Source organism: Magnolia sinica, chromosome 12 (assembly GCF_029962835.1).
Source record: "Magnolia sinica isolate HGM2019 chromosome 12, MsV1, whole genome shotgun sequence".
Lineage (NCBI taxonomy): Eukaryota > Viridiplantae > Streptophyta > Magnoliopsida > Magnoliales > Magnoliaceae > Magnolia > Magnolia sinica.
The window spans coordinates 12,203,172-12,220,323 of record NC_080584.1 but is presented as its reverse complement, the minus strand read 5'-3'; the positions used below and the strand labels follow the sequence as shown (position 1 = coordinate 12,220,323).

At 40.6% G+C, this 17,152-nt stretch overlaps 1 protein-coding gene across 1 annotated transcript in view; it reads right to left on the bottom strand.

Annotated features, from left to right (window-relative positions):
* The window catches only part of LOC131220930 (probable LRR receptor-like serine/threonine-protein kinase At1g56130), a 91,326-nt gene that overhangs the window by 17,253 nt on the left and 56,921 nt on the right, over positions 1–17,152 (bottom strand). Inside the window, exons 21-24 of the mRNA XM_058215878.1 lie at positions 16,459–16,657; positions 14,604–14,750; positions 13,891–14,009; positions 13,250–13,460 (exon numbers count right to left, since the gene is read on the bottom strand). Of these exons, the coding sequence (XP_058071861.1) occupies positions 13,250–13,460; positions 13,891–14,009; positions 14,604–14,750; positions 16,459–16,657 (676 nt within the window). The remainder of the gene's footprint in view (positions 1–13,249; positions 13,461–13,890; positions 14,010–14,603; positions 14,751–16,458; positions 16,658–17,152) is intronic.

Genomic DNA, 17,152 nt, shown 5'->3' with positions numbered 1-17,152 from the left:
AAGGTGGATTATATCTCTTGAAAGAAGAGGATGATCTCAAGTGTAAAGTGACTACGCTCATAAGGAAAGTTGAGGCCATGGAAGGAAAGAAGGATAAGGTCAATGAAATTGTTTGCGGCATCTGTGATTGCAACATTCACACAACTGAAAACTGTCCTACAATACCTGCCTTTCGAGGAGTGTTGAATGAACAAGCCAATGCCGTAAATAATTATCAAAGACCTTTTACTGGACCTAACTCCAATTTGTCCTGTGTTTTCAGGAAAAATCATCCAAACTTTAGTTGGAGGAATGGACAAACGGCGACTCCTCCAGGTTTCTTCAATCAAAATCCAAATCAAGTGAAACCTCAAGAGGAACCGGTTCAAAATCCCATACAAGAGTTGGCTCAGGCAATGCGGGGAATTACAGATTTTATGCAAAAGATAGATTCTCGTATGACGGTTATAGAAAAGGGGATGCTTCCTGCACAACTGCTCCCCAATCCTAAACCGCAGTACGAGAATAATGATCCGAGCACTTCAAATCAGATGGGACATGCTAAATCCATCACCACTCTTAGGAGTGGGAAGATCATTGATAAAACTCTTCCGGTTAGGCCCGAAAAGCCTCAAGAACCAGAAGAGGATAACAATGATGGATCCAGTGATGCCCCACAAAAAGTAGAACCGGAACTTCTAGAGAAGCCAGTTGCTTCATTCCCCCAACGGTTGGTTTCACCAAAACCTCTCTCTAACTCTCAGGATATTCTAGAGGTGTTGAAACAGGTGAAAGTCAACATTCCTCTACTTGATGTCGTTAAACAGATACCTTCATATGCCAAATTCCTGAAAGACTTATGCACGACCAAAAGACGGAAAATTATTCAAAAGAAAATCTTCTTGACTGAGAAAGTGAGTGCCATCATAAAGCAAGACGTGCCGCAGAAATTCAAGGATCCTGGTAGCCCAACCATATCATGTGTAATCGGGAACCATCGAATTGATCACGCACTTCTTGACTTAGGAGCGAGCGTCAATCTGATTCCCTACTCGGTATACAAACAGTTAGGTTTGGGTGAATTAAAACCCACCCTAACCACACTACAACTTGCTGATCGCTCTGTTCGTGTACCAAGAGGGATAATTGAGGATGTGTTAGTCCAGGTCGATAGATTTTACTACCCTGTAGATTTTATCATCCTGGACACCGAACCCATCAATAACATGAGCACTCAGATTCCCGTCATTCTTGGTCGCCCATTCCTTGCCACGTCAAACGCAATTATCAATTGCAGGAATGGTATCATGACTATGTCTTTTAGAAATTTGACATTGGAGTCAAACATTTTTTTCAATAACGGCAGCAATTCAGAGGATGATGACGAGTTCCACGACATTAACATGATTGACTCTTTCGTGGAAGATACGACACCTCTGACCTTATCCTCCGACCATCTAGAGACGTGCCTGTCCCACTCCCATGATTTTGATGATGACATGATTAGGGAGACGTGCGCCTTACTTGATACTGCACCGGTACTTGAAGTTAACCGATGGAGGCCACAATTTGAAGAATTACTACAAACTGATGTAGTGCCGTCTAACCTCAAGCTGCCGAAGCTTGACCTAAAACCTTGGCCCTCTGATTTGAAATATGCATATTTGGGTCAAGATGAGACATACCCGGTGGTGATCTCTGCCCACCTAGAGAAAGAACAGGAGAGTATGCTTATATCTACTCTCATTGAGCATAAAGGAGCCCTGGGATGGACGATAGCGGACCTCAAAGGAATCGATCCCTCGATTTGTACTCATTATATATATCTTGAGGATAATGCAAAAACCGCTCGGCAACCACAACGTAGACTAAATCCAAACATGAAGGAAGTGGTTAAAGCCGAGGTTCTTAAACTACTGGACGTGGGTATTATATACCCTATATCTGATAGTCAGTGGGTGAGTCCAACTCAAGTGGTCCCTAAGAAGTCCGGAATCACCATCGTACCCAATGCTAATAATGAACTCGTGCCAACTAGAGTCACTACTGGTTGGAGAATGTGCATTGACTACAGGAAGTTGAATACCGTCACGAGGAAAGACCACTTTCCTTTACCATTCATTGATCAAATCCTGGAAAGGTTAGCTGGTCATTCCTATTACAGTTTTCTTGACGGGTATTCGGGCTACAACCAAATAGAGATAGCCCCTGAAGACCAGGAAAAGACCACATTTACATGTCCCTACGGCACCTTTGCTTATCGAAGGATGCCATTCGGACTATGTAATGCCCCTGCCACTTTTCAGCGATGTATGCTTAGTATTTTTTCTGACATGGTGGGGCAATATCTAGAGGTCTTCATGGATGATTTCTCTGTTTACGGTCCATCTTTCAGCAAGTGCTTGGAAAGTCTTAAATGTGTGCTGAAAAGATGTGAAGAAAAGAACTTAATACTTAATTGGGAGAAGTGTCATTTCATGGTTCAGAAGGGAATTGTCCTTGGGCATATCATCTCGTCCAAAGGAATCGAGGTAGATAAGGCAAAAATCGATCTTATCTCTAACCTACCTCCACTCAAGAACATCAGAGACGTGCGATCCTTCTTAGGACACGCAGGATTTTACAGGAGATTCATAAAGGACTTTAGTCTTCTCTCTCGTCCTTTATGTAATCTTCTTCAAAAGGATGCTCCGTACGAGTGGACTGAGCAATGCCAGGAAGCTTTCACCAAGCTTAAGGGCACGTTAACCACTGCACCTATCATGCAGCCACCCGACTGGAGTTTTCCTTTTGAGCTTATGTGCGACGCTTCTGATTATGCTCTTGGGGCGGTCCTAGGCCAGAGAATAGATAAGAAGCCCTACGTCATTTATTACGCGAGTAGGACTCTAAATCCTGCCCAGGTGAACTACTCAACTACGGAAAAGGAACTCTTAGCTGTAGTGTTCGCCTTGGACAAATTTAGGTCCTACTTGATCGGATCCAAGATCATTATCTATACAGATCATGCGGCACTGAAGTATCTTCTTTCTAAGAATGATTCTAAGCCCCGCTTGATACGATGGATCCTTCTACTCCAAGAATTTGATTTGGAAATTAAAGATAAAAAGGGAGTAGAGAACGTAGTGGCCGATCACCTTTCTCGCCTTAATACCTCGATTCCCTTGAGACAACCCATATCAATGACATGTTCCCTGAGGAACAATTGTTTAGAGTCTCCCATTCACCTTGGTTCGCTAATATTGCTAATTTTCTTATCACAGGTTCTATACTAACACAGTGGATTGCGCAAGATAAGAAGAAATTTTTCACCGAGGTGCGCAACTTTTTCTGGGATGATCCTTACTTATTTAAATATTGCCCAGATCAAATTCTAAGGAGATGTGTACCAGACAATGAGCATCAGAGCGTCATCTCCTTCTGTCACTCAGAGGCTTGTGGTGGTCACTTTTCTGCTAAAAAGACCACGGCCAAGATTCTGCAGTGTGGCTTTTACTGGCCCACTATGTTTAGGGATACTCATGAGTTTTGCAAAGCTTGTGAGCGTTGTCAAAAATTGGGAGCATTGTCCCGTCGAAATATGATGCCTTTGAATCCCATTCTTATCATTGAAGCATTTGATTGCTGGGGCATCGATTTCATGGGACCATTCCCCCAATCGTTTGGGAATCTGTATATTTTGCTCGCCGTGGATTATGTCACTAAATGGGTCGAAGCGATTCCGTGTCGAAAGAATGACCATCGCACGGTCATTAAATTCCTAAAAGAGAACATCCTTTCTCGATTCGGAACGCCTCGAGCCATCATTAGTGATGGGGGCTCACACTTTTGTAATAAACCATTCGAGAGCTTAATGAAGAAATACGGTATCTCTCATAAGGTGAGCACCCCATACCATCCACAGACAAGTGGACAAGCTGAGATTTCCAATAGGGAGATTAAACACATTTTGGAGAAAACGATTAACCCTGATCGTCAGGATTGGTCAATCCGACTGACCGATGCCTTATGGGCATACCGTACTACCTTTAAAACCCCTATTGGAATGTCTCCCTTTAGACTTGTCTATGGGAAAGCTTGTCACTTGCCTGTAGAGCTGGAACATAAAACGTACTGGGCGATCAAAAATCTTAATTTCAATCTGGACAACGCTGGCTCGCTACGCAAACTTCAATTGAATGAACTTGAAGAAATCCGGAAAGATGCATACGATAATTCGAGAATTTACAAGGACAAGATGAAAGCATTTCATGACCAACACATTTTGCGAAAATCATTCACGCCTGGTCAGAAGGTCCTTTTGTACAATTCTCGATTACATCTCTTTCCGGGCAAGCTTCGATCTCGTTGGACCGGCCCTTACATGGTTGTCACTGTTTTTCCTCATGGGGCCGTTGAGATAAGAGATCCCGACAATGGCAAGGAATTTAAAGTCAATGGCCATCGATTGAAACCATTTGTCGAGAAATTTGATTCAGAGGACATGTCCATGCCTCTGACTGATCCTGTTTACCAGGATTGATCTCCTACTCTGATGGAGGTATAGGTAGGTTTCTTGTTTTCTTAGGTCTAGAGTAGTTGCTTTATTTGTCTGGCTGAAGACGGTAAACTTAGCGCTCCTGGGAGGCAACCCAGCTTTTCCTAGTTAGTTAGTTCAATGTTTGTGGGTAACATTACTGCAAACCCTCACGAGACTACAACTCGTCCACTAGGGGCAACCTAGGGGTTTAAAGGCTTGTTGCATACGCTAAATGCAATCGAGAGCACCTACGAAAGTGGTATAGGTAGGATTGTATTTTTGTTATTTTATTGTACTTCTATTGGTTTCTCTCTTGTGCTGACCGCTCCTACGTAGAAATCTTTGGAAAGCCTCTTGATTCTTTCATCCAGGTATTATCTTTCCATCACTTCTCATCTACTTTTTGTCCCATGTGCATCGCATGCTTCTTTCTTTTATATTGAGTACAATGTAGATTTTAGGTTGAGGGTGGGAGATTATGTCACCTAATCAGCATTTTCTTGGTCTTGAACAAAAGTTGTGAAAATTTTAAAAAACTTTCTGACATTTTGTTGAAGTCGAAGTGATTTTGACGACCATCTAGGGCACTTAGAATTTCAAGATGCGTGATATTGGTACTTTATGACTCTTGGATTCAGTTATCTATTAAATTTCACAGCTAAGTTTGAATTATTAATCCATTATTAGAATTTGTAAATATTGGTTGAGTCATGAATTCGCAGGACACATCTCGCTTACATAGTAAGGTTTCAGTTCGATATTAAAGGATTAACTTGGTAATCACTAAACATGAAAGGAACCAACTTGGAAAATTGAAAGGATTGGGCAAATGGTCTTCACCTTAGGTTTGCTCCTTATAGGTATAAATTTAATTCCCCATGAATGATATGTGAAAAAGTTGGGTGTACAGACTTTACCTTAGGTTTGCTCCCTATAGGTGAGGATCTGATCCCTCTTCTTGGCGTTACTTCTAATGAAAAAAATAATAATAATAATAATTAAAAGAATAAAAAGATAATGTGTAAGCCAAGAAGAGTTATCGTGAATTCTCTCAGTTGTTACCAATGATTTCCTTAAATATCAAGGTGAATCTTAATGTTGACAAGTCGAGATTAGATTATGCATTCATAGATCTCAATGGTTAGAATTTTTCTAATTAATGGAATAATACTTTGAACTTGATTATGAAGTTTACCATGTACTGGAGTCTAGGAGAAAGTAATATCCAACATTCATGAATCTTAAACTTCTAGTATCTGGATTGTTCCCCAAAATCATTCGAGTTTTTAAAATTATGATATAATTCTCAATTTATTTTTCGCATACTTTGCTTGGGACTAGCAAAATGCTGGTTGAGGGTTGTGTTGAGGGTCAAATATTGCATATCAGACCCCATTTATTACCTAGATTTATGAGCATGACTCTGTTTAACGGCTTGGTTTAACTGTGTATGTGATGCAGAGTGTATGTACGAGCCTGGACCGAAATGGGTGCTTAAAGCATGGACTTAACGCTCTAATGACACCAAGGCAAGGAACGGACTCTAGAAGACCAAGAGCGACGGAATTATACACCAGGGGTCCGCGGAAATCGAGGAATTGAAGCTCAAGTGGCCTGAAAAGTGTCCAGAATGCAAGATCATAGGGTTCCCACCATCCGATCAGTTCAAAACTCCATACGTGGCCTGAGGACCATAAATGAACCGTACACATAAAATTTCAGCTCCTGGATCACTGTGGAAGTGGCCCAACGGATAGATCAGCCCCTTTAATCATTATGTGGGGCCCGCCTGATATTCGGATATGCTTCAAAATTGTTATAGACCGCGTTAAATGAGCTGACAATATAGATGGACGGAGCAGATTTCTCACGAACATCTCTGTGGGGGCCCCACCTATGATGAATGAGCACAGCATCATGCGCAATCAGCATTGCACCAGGAATGTATGCACGGTCAAACTGAGTTTTGACCGTGCTTTCCAAAAGAAGAAAAGGAAACAGAGCTACGGGCCCCCTGTTTTTTTGCCGCTGGCGTTGTTGAGCGCAGGACCGTCCATTGGGACATGATCAGGCCCACTTCCATCATCATTCATGACGATCGGATCTGTTCATCATGACCACAGGCAAGTTTCGGTCACCCCAAAGATCAGAGCGCTGCAAATGAAGCCAAGAATCGCTGTCCACATCCTCTGCTGTTACCCTTCAAAATAAGAAATAGATTTCAGACGGTAGTGGGGCCACCACCACTACGTGCTGATCAGATATGATGAACAGATCCATCTATTGAGGGGATATGACACATCCGACCGACCTTGTGATGCGAAAGGAGAAGGAAAAGCGGAGAGGAGACTTCCTTGCGCCGAAAGTCTCGGGATTTCCGGACGGGTAAGCAAGTTGCGTTTCTGCCCACCATCCGAGCATCTGATTTCGATGGCCCACAAGCTCTCCGTGACCCATCCAAGCCGTCCCTAAGCATCAGAACGAGGAGAAGCCCTGTGGCCAAAAATCTACCATGATTCACTGTACCATTTTTCTGGATTGAATCAGTGATTCATCCTTTCTTGATGGGCCACATATGAGGATCTGAACGGTCCGTTTCGTGTGTCAGGGATGCAGATACACATCAGTATGGGTGGAACATCTATACGCTGCAGAGTGGGTGGACGAATCAGGGGAAATTGCTGTTTTGGTGCGCAAGAATGCCAGCCACAGCAAAGTTCAGAAAACTGCGTTCTTGGCTGCGTAAAAGTTCCGCAGCAGATTTCCGGACGGCTGCTATACCGCAGAACGCACTCCCTACCTATAAAGGAAGGTGGGTTTTCTGCTGGCGAGGGGGGGAGTTTTTTTTGGCAGGGTGAAAAGCTGGACGTAGCTGCTGTGCACGAGAGGGGCTGCAAAGCTGGGAAGAGTTTTTTTTTGGATTTTGTTTTCTTGAGGTTGAAAGTGCAGGTAGTCTGGCTGCTGGCACGTTGGCTGACAGTTTTGGACGTGAGCATGAGGGGCTCGATTTTGAAGGCTTGAACGTGGGGAGGAAAATAAGAGGGAGGAAGAAGAAATTCGTGGCAGGGATGTGACTGACGATTGCAAGAGCAAAAGACATCCGGTCTTTGTTTCCTTTTCCTTTTCCTTTTATTTATTTATTTCTTTTGATGTTTTTCTCCTCTGATTCTAGCATGATCACGCTAGGCTAAACCTCTTAGCTAGGGCTAAGAGGTGAAGCTTGTAAAGTGATGGGAGTCTTTACTTATGCCTTCTTTTGGTTTAAACTGAACTGATGTTGCTTTTAGTTAATTAAAGGAATGTTTCTTGTCTTTAATGGTCTGTTGTGACTGAAATTACAATGGATCTGCAATGCCCTTGAATATCTCTTTTTCCCCTTTTATATTTATGAAGACAGGAAGCCCTGTTGTTCATCATTGTCCCATGGGCATGGTAGGATGATAGTACCCTTCCTGATCCTCATACATTGTTGGTTGGTTGGTAATTAGTTTAATCCTATTGTTTGCTTTGTCTCTTGGGCATGGTTAGATGATGGAATCCATTCTAATTCATATACCTTTCATCTCTTGAAAATCAGATCAAATAAGTTCAGTTTGAATTCCATACTCATTGATTCAGGCATAAGATCTCCCTGATCTCTACAAGTGGATCTTCTGAATCCCTAGTTTCCTTCCTCAGAATTCCTTAAAGTTTTAGATAATTATTCCACAATTATTTCTTAAATTCTATTTTGTTTAGATCGCATCTTAGTCTAGTTCTAGTTCTACTTGGTTCCAGATAACGTACAGGTATCAGTCCCTGTGGATTCGACCTCGGTCTTACCGAGTTTATTACTACATCACAACCCTATACTTGGGGAGTGAACACCGTGTGATAAAAAGTTTGTGTGTATTGTGCATGAACTAACTTAGGATGTGGTCAGAGGCCAGCTCTTCCTTGACAAGGTGGGATTGGGAGCCGTCAGAATGGTCTAACATGGTGTTATGGGTTTCTCTTGCAGCCCACCTTTGAGCTTCTCCTGGGCTGTGGTTTTTTGGTTTGGTCGGATGTGGTCGTTGCCTTGTGGGTAGTTCTCCCATAGGTCCAAACTAGGGCCGACCTTTGTTTGTAGTTACAATAGGCTCTCCCAGGTCCATTTTTCTCTTGGAGAGCCCGAATTGTAAATTTTGATGTGATATATGGAAATTTAGCAGTTCATAAATAAAATTAAAAAAAAAAAAAAAGGGACATTCTTTATACTAAAATAAAATAAAATAAAAAACTTAGGATATTGACCACAGAAATGATGTCAGGGCGAGTGATGGTTAAATGAGATGTCCAATGAGTTGATGATATGTAGTGGGATCTGGAAGAGGTGTGCCATGGTCTTCAATTAAGTGCAAATTTTGCTCTATGGGGAAAGTGGCTGGTCGAGCCCCAACATAGCCACTATCTTTAAGGATATGAAAAGTATACTTTCTCTGATTTAGTAAAATGTCTTTCTGCAAGTGAGGCCGAGTTCTTTACCATGAAACTTATTATTAATAAATGTCTCTAAAGCAGTGATGACAATGGAGTCACTTCCTATCAAGATAATATTGTCAACATAGACAATGACTGTTGTAAAGTGAGGGCCATCTGAATGAGTGAATAGTAAATAATTTGCTAATAATTGAGGATAGTTTCCTTCTTTCACTGTAGAGGATAATTTCTTAAATTATTTTTTTTTATGCTTTTTTAAAAATCATATATGGATTTACTGAAACAGGAAACACATTGCTTCCTAGTTCTAGAGAATCCAAGGGGATCATCATATATACTGCCTTGTGAAGGTCTCTATGGAGGAAGGCATTGTTGACGTCTTTTTTTTTTTTTGGAAGAATCAGGAATTTTTTTCATTGATCAGCAAGATTTACAGCCATTTCGGGTACAAAAATAGAGGGGACCACACCTTTCGTGTATCCACAAACGAGAATGGAAAAGACCAAAGCGGGTCCACAGGGGACACTGCACAAGAACCAAAAAAAAGAAAAGCCTTCAACGCCGAGGCAAAGGAGGGTGATCGGTCAGGGGGATCTAACTACGCCCAAGCCAACATTGTCCAGCACAAGCTCCCCTCTCACGCGCTGCGGGAGAGAGGAACGACATCTAAAAATTCTATCTGGGCACACGTCACTTGCTAGCCTAGCTAGGGCATCCGCCATGGAGTTCCCCTCACGGAAGATGTGGGAGAAAGACAGATTGAGGCTTGATTTTTTAAACTGAATTTCTCCAATAATATACCATATTTTCCAGGGAAAGGATGATGATAGGTCCTCCGCTGTGACCACAATAAGCTTGGAGTCAGACTCCACCACAATGTTGGCTAGGCCCAGATTGGAGCAAATGTTCAAACCATCAAGCATGGCCTGAGCTTCAGCTACCGTGTTGGAAGCATGGCCGTAGTATATATGAAACGCAAAAATGAGGTTACCTGAGTGATCCCTACAAACTCCTCCACTCTCTCCTAGATTACCTCTTGAAGAACCATCAATGTTAAGCTTCAGCTAGCCCTTTGGCAGTTTGGACCATCGAACTATAATTGGAATAGCTGCATGAGTAGTAGGATTTGATATCTGAAGAGAGTTGAGAAAGGCGTTCTCAGAGAAGGACTGATTGGCTGAGATTGGAACGGAGGAGCCAATCTCCCACAGCCAATAGGAAACTCGAGAGATGATTTAGGAGACGAACATTTTGAGACCCTCAAATCTGGCAGCGTTCCTGCTGATCTAGAGCTCCCAGATGAGGATACTAGGAAGGAGGCCTGTTAGAATAGCATAACAAGAATGGTGGCTAGCTGATGCTGTTCAAAACTTCAATCGATGTAGAATGGGCTGACCTTGGATTAAGGGGATATCAAATAGTTTACAGAAGAAATCCCAGGCCTGGCTGGCCATCTGGCCTTGACAGAACAGGTGGTCAACACTTTCCTCAGCTCCCTGAGTGATGAGAGTAACGGAAACAGGCTGATGAGTAATGGAAAACAGAGTTCCAAACGAGCCGCTGACCAGGGAGGGGAGAGCACCGGTTGAGGCTGATGCAGGCGCTGATCTGCTGGATCCGAAGGGGCTTGCGTTGAATTGGCTGATTGAGAAAACCTACAACATTCACACTTCGAGGCTAAAGACACTCCAAACCTCTTGACAGTAGTGTCAACAGGGACCGCCCTTTTTACTGATTTCCACGCGAAGATAGCCAGCTTAGGGGGGAGGAATTTGTTCCAAATCCATGCAGTCCAGGGGGTCTTTTCATGCTGCCGTCTGATGACATTCCACGTTGATTTAATGGAGAACTCACCGGATGAGGATAAGTCCCAGATCAGTGTAACGTCTCGGAAAAATCCGTACAAGGACCAGAGTACCACCTCAGGCAGAAATCACCCAGGACCAAATCCTTTAGAAATTAGGTTAATATTAGCAAGTGCTAAACTAGAGTACTTATGAAATTAGCACTAATCACTTTAAATATAATCTGCAAGACCCAAAACGTGTAGAATCATTGACGCTACATTACCCTGAAATCTAGAATCCATCCTTAAATCTGTATGCTCTCGGGAGCACACCGAAACTCCGTATCGGACCTGGACCGCACGTCGAAAGTCTGATTACCCCAAAACTATATGGATATGACCGCATTACTGTACTTGATAACCGCCTCAGAAATCAAGTCCTAATTGTGTCTAGAAATGCACAACTTGAGCCCGGAGAGAAGAGGGTGAGAAACGTAAAAATATTTAAGAATAAAATTCGAATTTAAGTAATCTGAGTCGTGTCGCTTGTGGGCCAAATATAAGGATTCAGACCATCAGAATCTAACCCAAATACACCCTCGGATCAGGAGAAATGTCCCACACATGTCGATGCATTTGAACTAGGTGTGGGATGTTTGATTGTAACCCGCTGATAAATTGTGCTACCTTCTGCGATTCGGTTTCTAACAGGTTATTCCTCGTTGCCAACCACTGGAATTCTTCGATGTAATCTGTGATGATTTGATTTTCCTATCGGTAATTTTGGTATTCCTGGAACAATACCTGCTCATAGTCACTAGGGAGGAATCCTGATCGAAGAAGTCGTCTCATCCGTGGTCATGATCGGATTGGCACTTTGTTCTATCAGGCACGTGAGAGTTGTAATCGCTCCCAACATGCAGAAGCACTGAATTTTAATTTAAATGCTACTAATTTCACATTTTTATGTTCTGACATGCCTATGTAATTAAAATATTGCTCTACTTCGACTAATCAATCGAGAAAATCGTTTATATACAATAAGTCATTAAAACAGAGAAGTTCGGCCTTACCTTTGTAATCTCTTTTAACATGATGTAGTCGGTCGCCTCCATAAACTGGCCAGCGAGCAAAGCCGTCATTGATGTCCTCATCGCTAAAGCTTGACTTACCTAAGGTAGCCCTACGATTCACCTTTGGAAGTGCCCTACAGAAATCAGGGTTGTGCACCGTACAACAACCATGGGTAGTTGAACATTGCCTTGGGCTCAGGACGGAATTAGCATATCTGCAAGACAGTCGAGGTTTGCCTGCAGCTTTTACATGGTCAACTGACTTTCCTACTAGAAAACTTCTTTTCTATCCGAGAGGTAATGAACCCCTGGATCAGCGTTCACGGGATTTTGGCAATTTTTTCATTATTTGACATCATCCGAAGGGGAGTCCTTGCTCTAATACTAATTGATGCGGGGATGGACATGATTAGGTCAATCACTGTCTTCCTCAAGGGATAATTACTCTGAATCCATGGAGCTTCTCTGGACTCCTCATAAAGATTCCTTGAATCCACGAGGAAAAATAGAAAATAGAAATATATTCTAATAAATTTGAAAATAAATTGATTGATGATAAAAACCAATTTTCAATCCTTCAAATAGTGATACAAATCTAGGAAGAAGTTTTATAATCAAACTCCAACTCAAACTCCCTAAAAACATCACTTACTATAAATAGTAAACTTACTATTTATAGACGGTCATGTTTTCTACTAGACTTCATGATTTTCGGCCAAAAATAGTAACTATCCAATTTGGCCTAACCATGTTATTATCATAATTTTTCTAAGCCCTTTGCATGTTGGGCACGACTCTTAAATCTCAAAGAATCAAGAGTAATGATCAAACTAAAACTTACTATAAATAGTAAAAACGAAATTAAAAAGGACTTTCAACCGTTGATCCGATGGAATTCACAAATTCGACATGGGCAATCCAACATAACGGGTTGGTTGGCTAAAGTAGCTTCTCCTACCCCAAAATTATATATGGTATGTCGAATAACTCATTCTATTTTGCAGAATATGCCTTTTTTAAGGTTTTGACGGTCCTGATCACTTCCAACTCCAATCGGGCCTTCTCTGGTCCATCTTGGCCACAAAAGTGTCCGCCACCCACTCCACATCAATTAGCAAATTGACTCATTAATTTAAGGTAATTTTAGTTCTTCAAATTATATTTTTTGTTATAAAAAGTTTGACAAATATCAAATGGGCATCCTTAGGCAAAATAACATTAAATCTAGATTTTGAAAAATCTTAAATTCTTCTGCACTCTAAAAATCCTGATTGATGTTTTTTCTAGAAAGGTGAGAGCCCAACACCCGTAATTTTTTAAATTCTAACAAATAGTGCAACCAAACGCACCCCAAAATCATATGTGATATAATAAGGCTACTGTTGGTTTTCAAGTATAGTTTGATGGAGAAGGGAGAAGGTAGCAACGCACCGATGAGTGCTTGATCCAGGCTCTTGTTTTCTAGATACTCATAAACAAGGAGCCGATTAGCTCCCTTGATGCAGCATCCATACAATTTCACCAGGTTTCGATGTTGGACGGCAGATATAGCGGCAATCTCTGCTAGAAACTGACTCTTTCCTTGCCGAGATGTTACCGAGAGTCGCTTTACAGCCACCATCCGCCCATCGAGTAATGTGCCCTGCAGTGCAAATGAGATCTATTAGTTTTCTTAAAAGCATTTTCAATTTGGGAATTGTAGTAGTATAAAAATGTATGAAACTTTGCCAAAAAAACAAGGAGGAGAAAATGAAAAGGAAAATGGGTCTCAACTTAAGGAATGAATGATTTGGATGTAATCCAGACCATTTATTTCATGTGCAGCATTAAACATGGTTGATGACTCAAATATCTCTCAAATTAGAAGATCCCAGCCATTTGATCATTGGCTTTTGTTCCATTGAATGTGAACAATAGTTGTGTTTTCTCCATACCGTCTTTTCGTAGGTTACCAATCAAAGGCTTGTTCCATCAGGGAGTGGGTCCCTCATCCGCAGCTTGGCCCCACAAAGGCCAAGGACCATTCAAATCTTCTGATCTTTGTAGTTTACATATAATAAAAGAAAACTGACCTTAAAAACGGGCCCAAATCCTCCCTGTCCCAGCTTATTTGCCGGACTGAAGTCTTCGGTAGCGGTCTTCAGTTCTCGGTGACTGAAAGTGTTTGGTCTGGGACCCATTCTTAAAAGCTCTGCAGATACACATAAAATGGCAACTTTATACGTTCACTTCAATACCATACATGGGCTTAGAAACATTTGTACCATTTGGCGGTCCATGTTTTATTTATTTTAATTGTTCATTGGATTTGAATGTCTTTTTTAGCAATCACAGAAAAAATTAAGAAAATAAAAATAAATCCAGTTGAAAAATGTTGAACCCAATGAATAGGATTGGCACATTTAGCTTGTGTTTGGATGCATTATCAATTTGAATTGCCATCGATCATCTAATAAAGTGGAAAGCATCATATTTTAGTTTCCTTAACATTCATGTTGAGGATCTGGGCTTTGAATTCTCATTTCCTCTTGATAAGATGGAACTCTTGCAACAGTTGACTTGTGCATCCAAACACCGAATTAGGCCACATTTGGATTTCCCCACTTACCGAAGACGATTTGATAGGCTAGCACCAAATCTTGTGGTTTGGAAAAACACCCAACTATGATTCAGTGGTACTTCCAAACACAACTTTTAATGTACTCTTGAACTGTACTATGTTACTTGAACATTTCTGAAATTTCATTTTTGTTATCTTTTAGTTATTTACAAACATTGGAATTACCTCCTTCATCAACACTCGACCTTTTACTCCTTTTCCAAATCAAAAATACAGAAACAGATACAATGCTTAGAACAACAGAAGCCAAAATTTCAGCAGCCAAAGCAATCTTGTTCTTCTTTCGTCGAGTCCCGACAACCGGTTCGAAATCTGGACAAGAACTCAATATGATTAGTCAATGTTGAACTTGTACATGTGATAAAATGTACTTTTAGAGGAATGCTACAAATGGACTTGCAAGGGGTTATTAGTACTGTTGATTTGGTAAATCATCACATTGATAGTCCAAATATAGGACTCTTGTAGCCATCCAAGTAGTAGTGGTCGATTCACTAATTCACCATGACTTCCGAACCATGCTATGAAACTTTTGGAAAGAGCCATTGAGCAATAAGTAAAGCACGAGTGTATCAAAAAAATCAGTTTGGTTTCATGGCAGAGAAGTCTATCATAGAAGTTATTTGCCTAGTTAGACAATCAGTTGAGAAACATAGGAAGAAGAAGAAGGATCTCCCATGGTCTTTATACATTGACTTAGAGAATTCTTACAATAGGGTCCCTGGATAGTTAATCTCATGGGTGCTAGAAAATAAAAGAATTTCAAGAGGGTATATTGTCCTGATCAAGGATATGCATGAGGGAGCAGCCACAAGTGTGAGGACCACCAATGGAGAGACAAGCGAGTTCCCTATTACTATAGGCTTGCTCCACAGGTTGGCATTAAGCTCATATCTCTTTGCCTTCGTTATAGACAAGTTAACAACACATTTGCAAGCAAATATTCCCATGGTGTATGTTGTTTGCAAATGACCGTCATGATTGACAAGCTGAGATATGAGATAGGGTGTAAACAAAAGCTAATTAAATTTATGAGGTGCTTTAGAATGTAAAGAATTTAGAATTAGTTGGACTAACACAAAATATATGGAGTGTAATTTTGACAACAATAGGAGTGAGAAGTAGAAATTAATTAAGATTGCTGACCAAAATATCTTTCAAAATGACCACTTTTGATACTTAAGTTGATAATTCATGAGAGTGGAGAGATTTAGAAGAATGCTACCCTTAGAATTCAAGAATATGGTAGAAGAAATGGAAATGTGCCTCTAGAGTTTTATATTATAGTTGTGTACCAGTGAACTAAAAGGGTAAAATTTACATCATAATTATAAGATCAGCCATACTTCACCAAACATGTTCAAAGCGAGTGTAGCTTAAAAAGGGATGTTGAGATGGATAAGTGGCAAGACAATGATTGATAGAATTAGAAATGAATGCATACATTGGAATTTAGGAGTAGCAGCAATTGGTAATAAGATGAGAAAAATAGATTTAAATGATTTGGTTCCGTGCAATGGAAACAAAAAAATTGCATGAAGTGAGTCGGTACAAGTTAAGAGTCTCTAAAAGGGAAAGTAAAATGCCTAAAAGTATGTGGGTAGATGGAGTAAAGAAAAGACTAGACAACCTATAGGCTGGAGGAAATATGAAAGGATATGCCACTAGAATTTTACGTGATCAATGTTATGGCCATTGATGAAGTGGAATGGTGGAAAAGGATTCATGCATCCGGCCGCAATTAGTTGGAATAAGGCTTAGATGGAAAAAAAAAAAAAGGGCTTAGATGATGACGGTGATTTTTGGCCAATGATCCATCTTTGCGACAGCCACAAAACAACCAGTTGCAATTACCACCCACAATCGCCACATTTATTATTGGGATCACACCACATAGAACTTCTATGAAGAGCATTGGGCAATAACAGCATTTCTATTAGGCCTATTTAGAATCAAACTTCAATTAAAAATAAATAAATAAATAAATAAAAATAAAAATAAAAAAATCTTTAAATCTTACTAGGAGTAACATGGATGGCTGAGATGGCGGGTCCATAAGTAGTGCTCCCAGAAGGTATACAGAAAGTCCCCTTTCCAGCCCAAAGAAGATGAATTTCAAGAATATGTTCATATACCATAACCCATTGTGTCTTCTCAATGCCTTTGAAGGCAATACCTGCTTCTTTTTTTATATCAAAGTCTTTCCATGCCAGATTGCCCTGCACCATTAACTTACCTTCAAAACTAATCGAAATGGTTGTCACAATGAAATCAAAATTTGAAGGATCTTCTTTCCAGCCCAAAGAAGATGAATTTCAAGAATATGTTCATATACCATAACCCACCGTGTCTTCTCAATGCCTTTGAAGGATCCTTACTCTTGCTCAGGTGGAAGACTCTCTAGAGTTTCAACACCCGGTCAAGGGTTCAAGTATCCATAGGTGGTGAAAACCCACTACGGTGTGAGTGTGTGAGGGTGTGTGTGCGGGGTTTATAAAAAATAATAAATAAATAATAATAATAATAATAATAAATCAAAAAAATCAAAAATAAAAAAATAAAAAAAAAATCAAATTTTGAAAAACAGAATTTTGATTGTAGCAGATGGTAATTCGTTATGTTTAGAATTCTTTGAAGTTACATGTAATTCAAGAAAACTTCTATGCCTTGATCATCTAAAACTTATGTTGCCCCATGACGGTTTAAATGGTGGA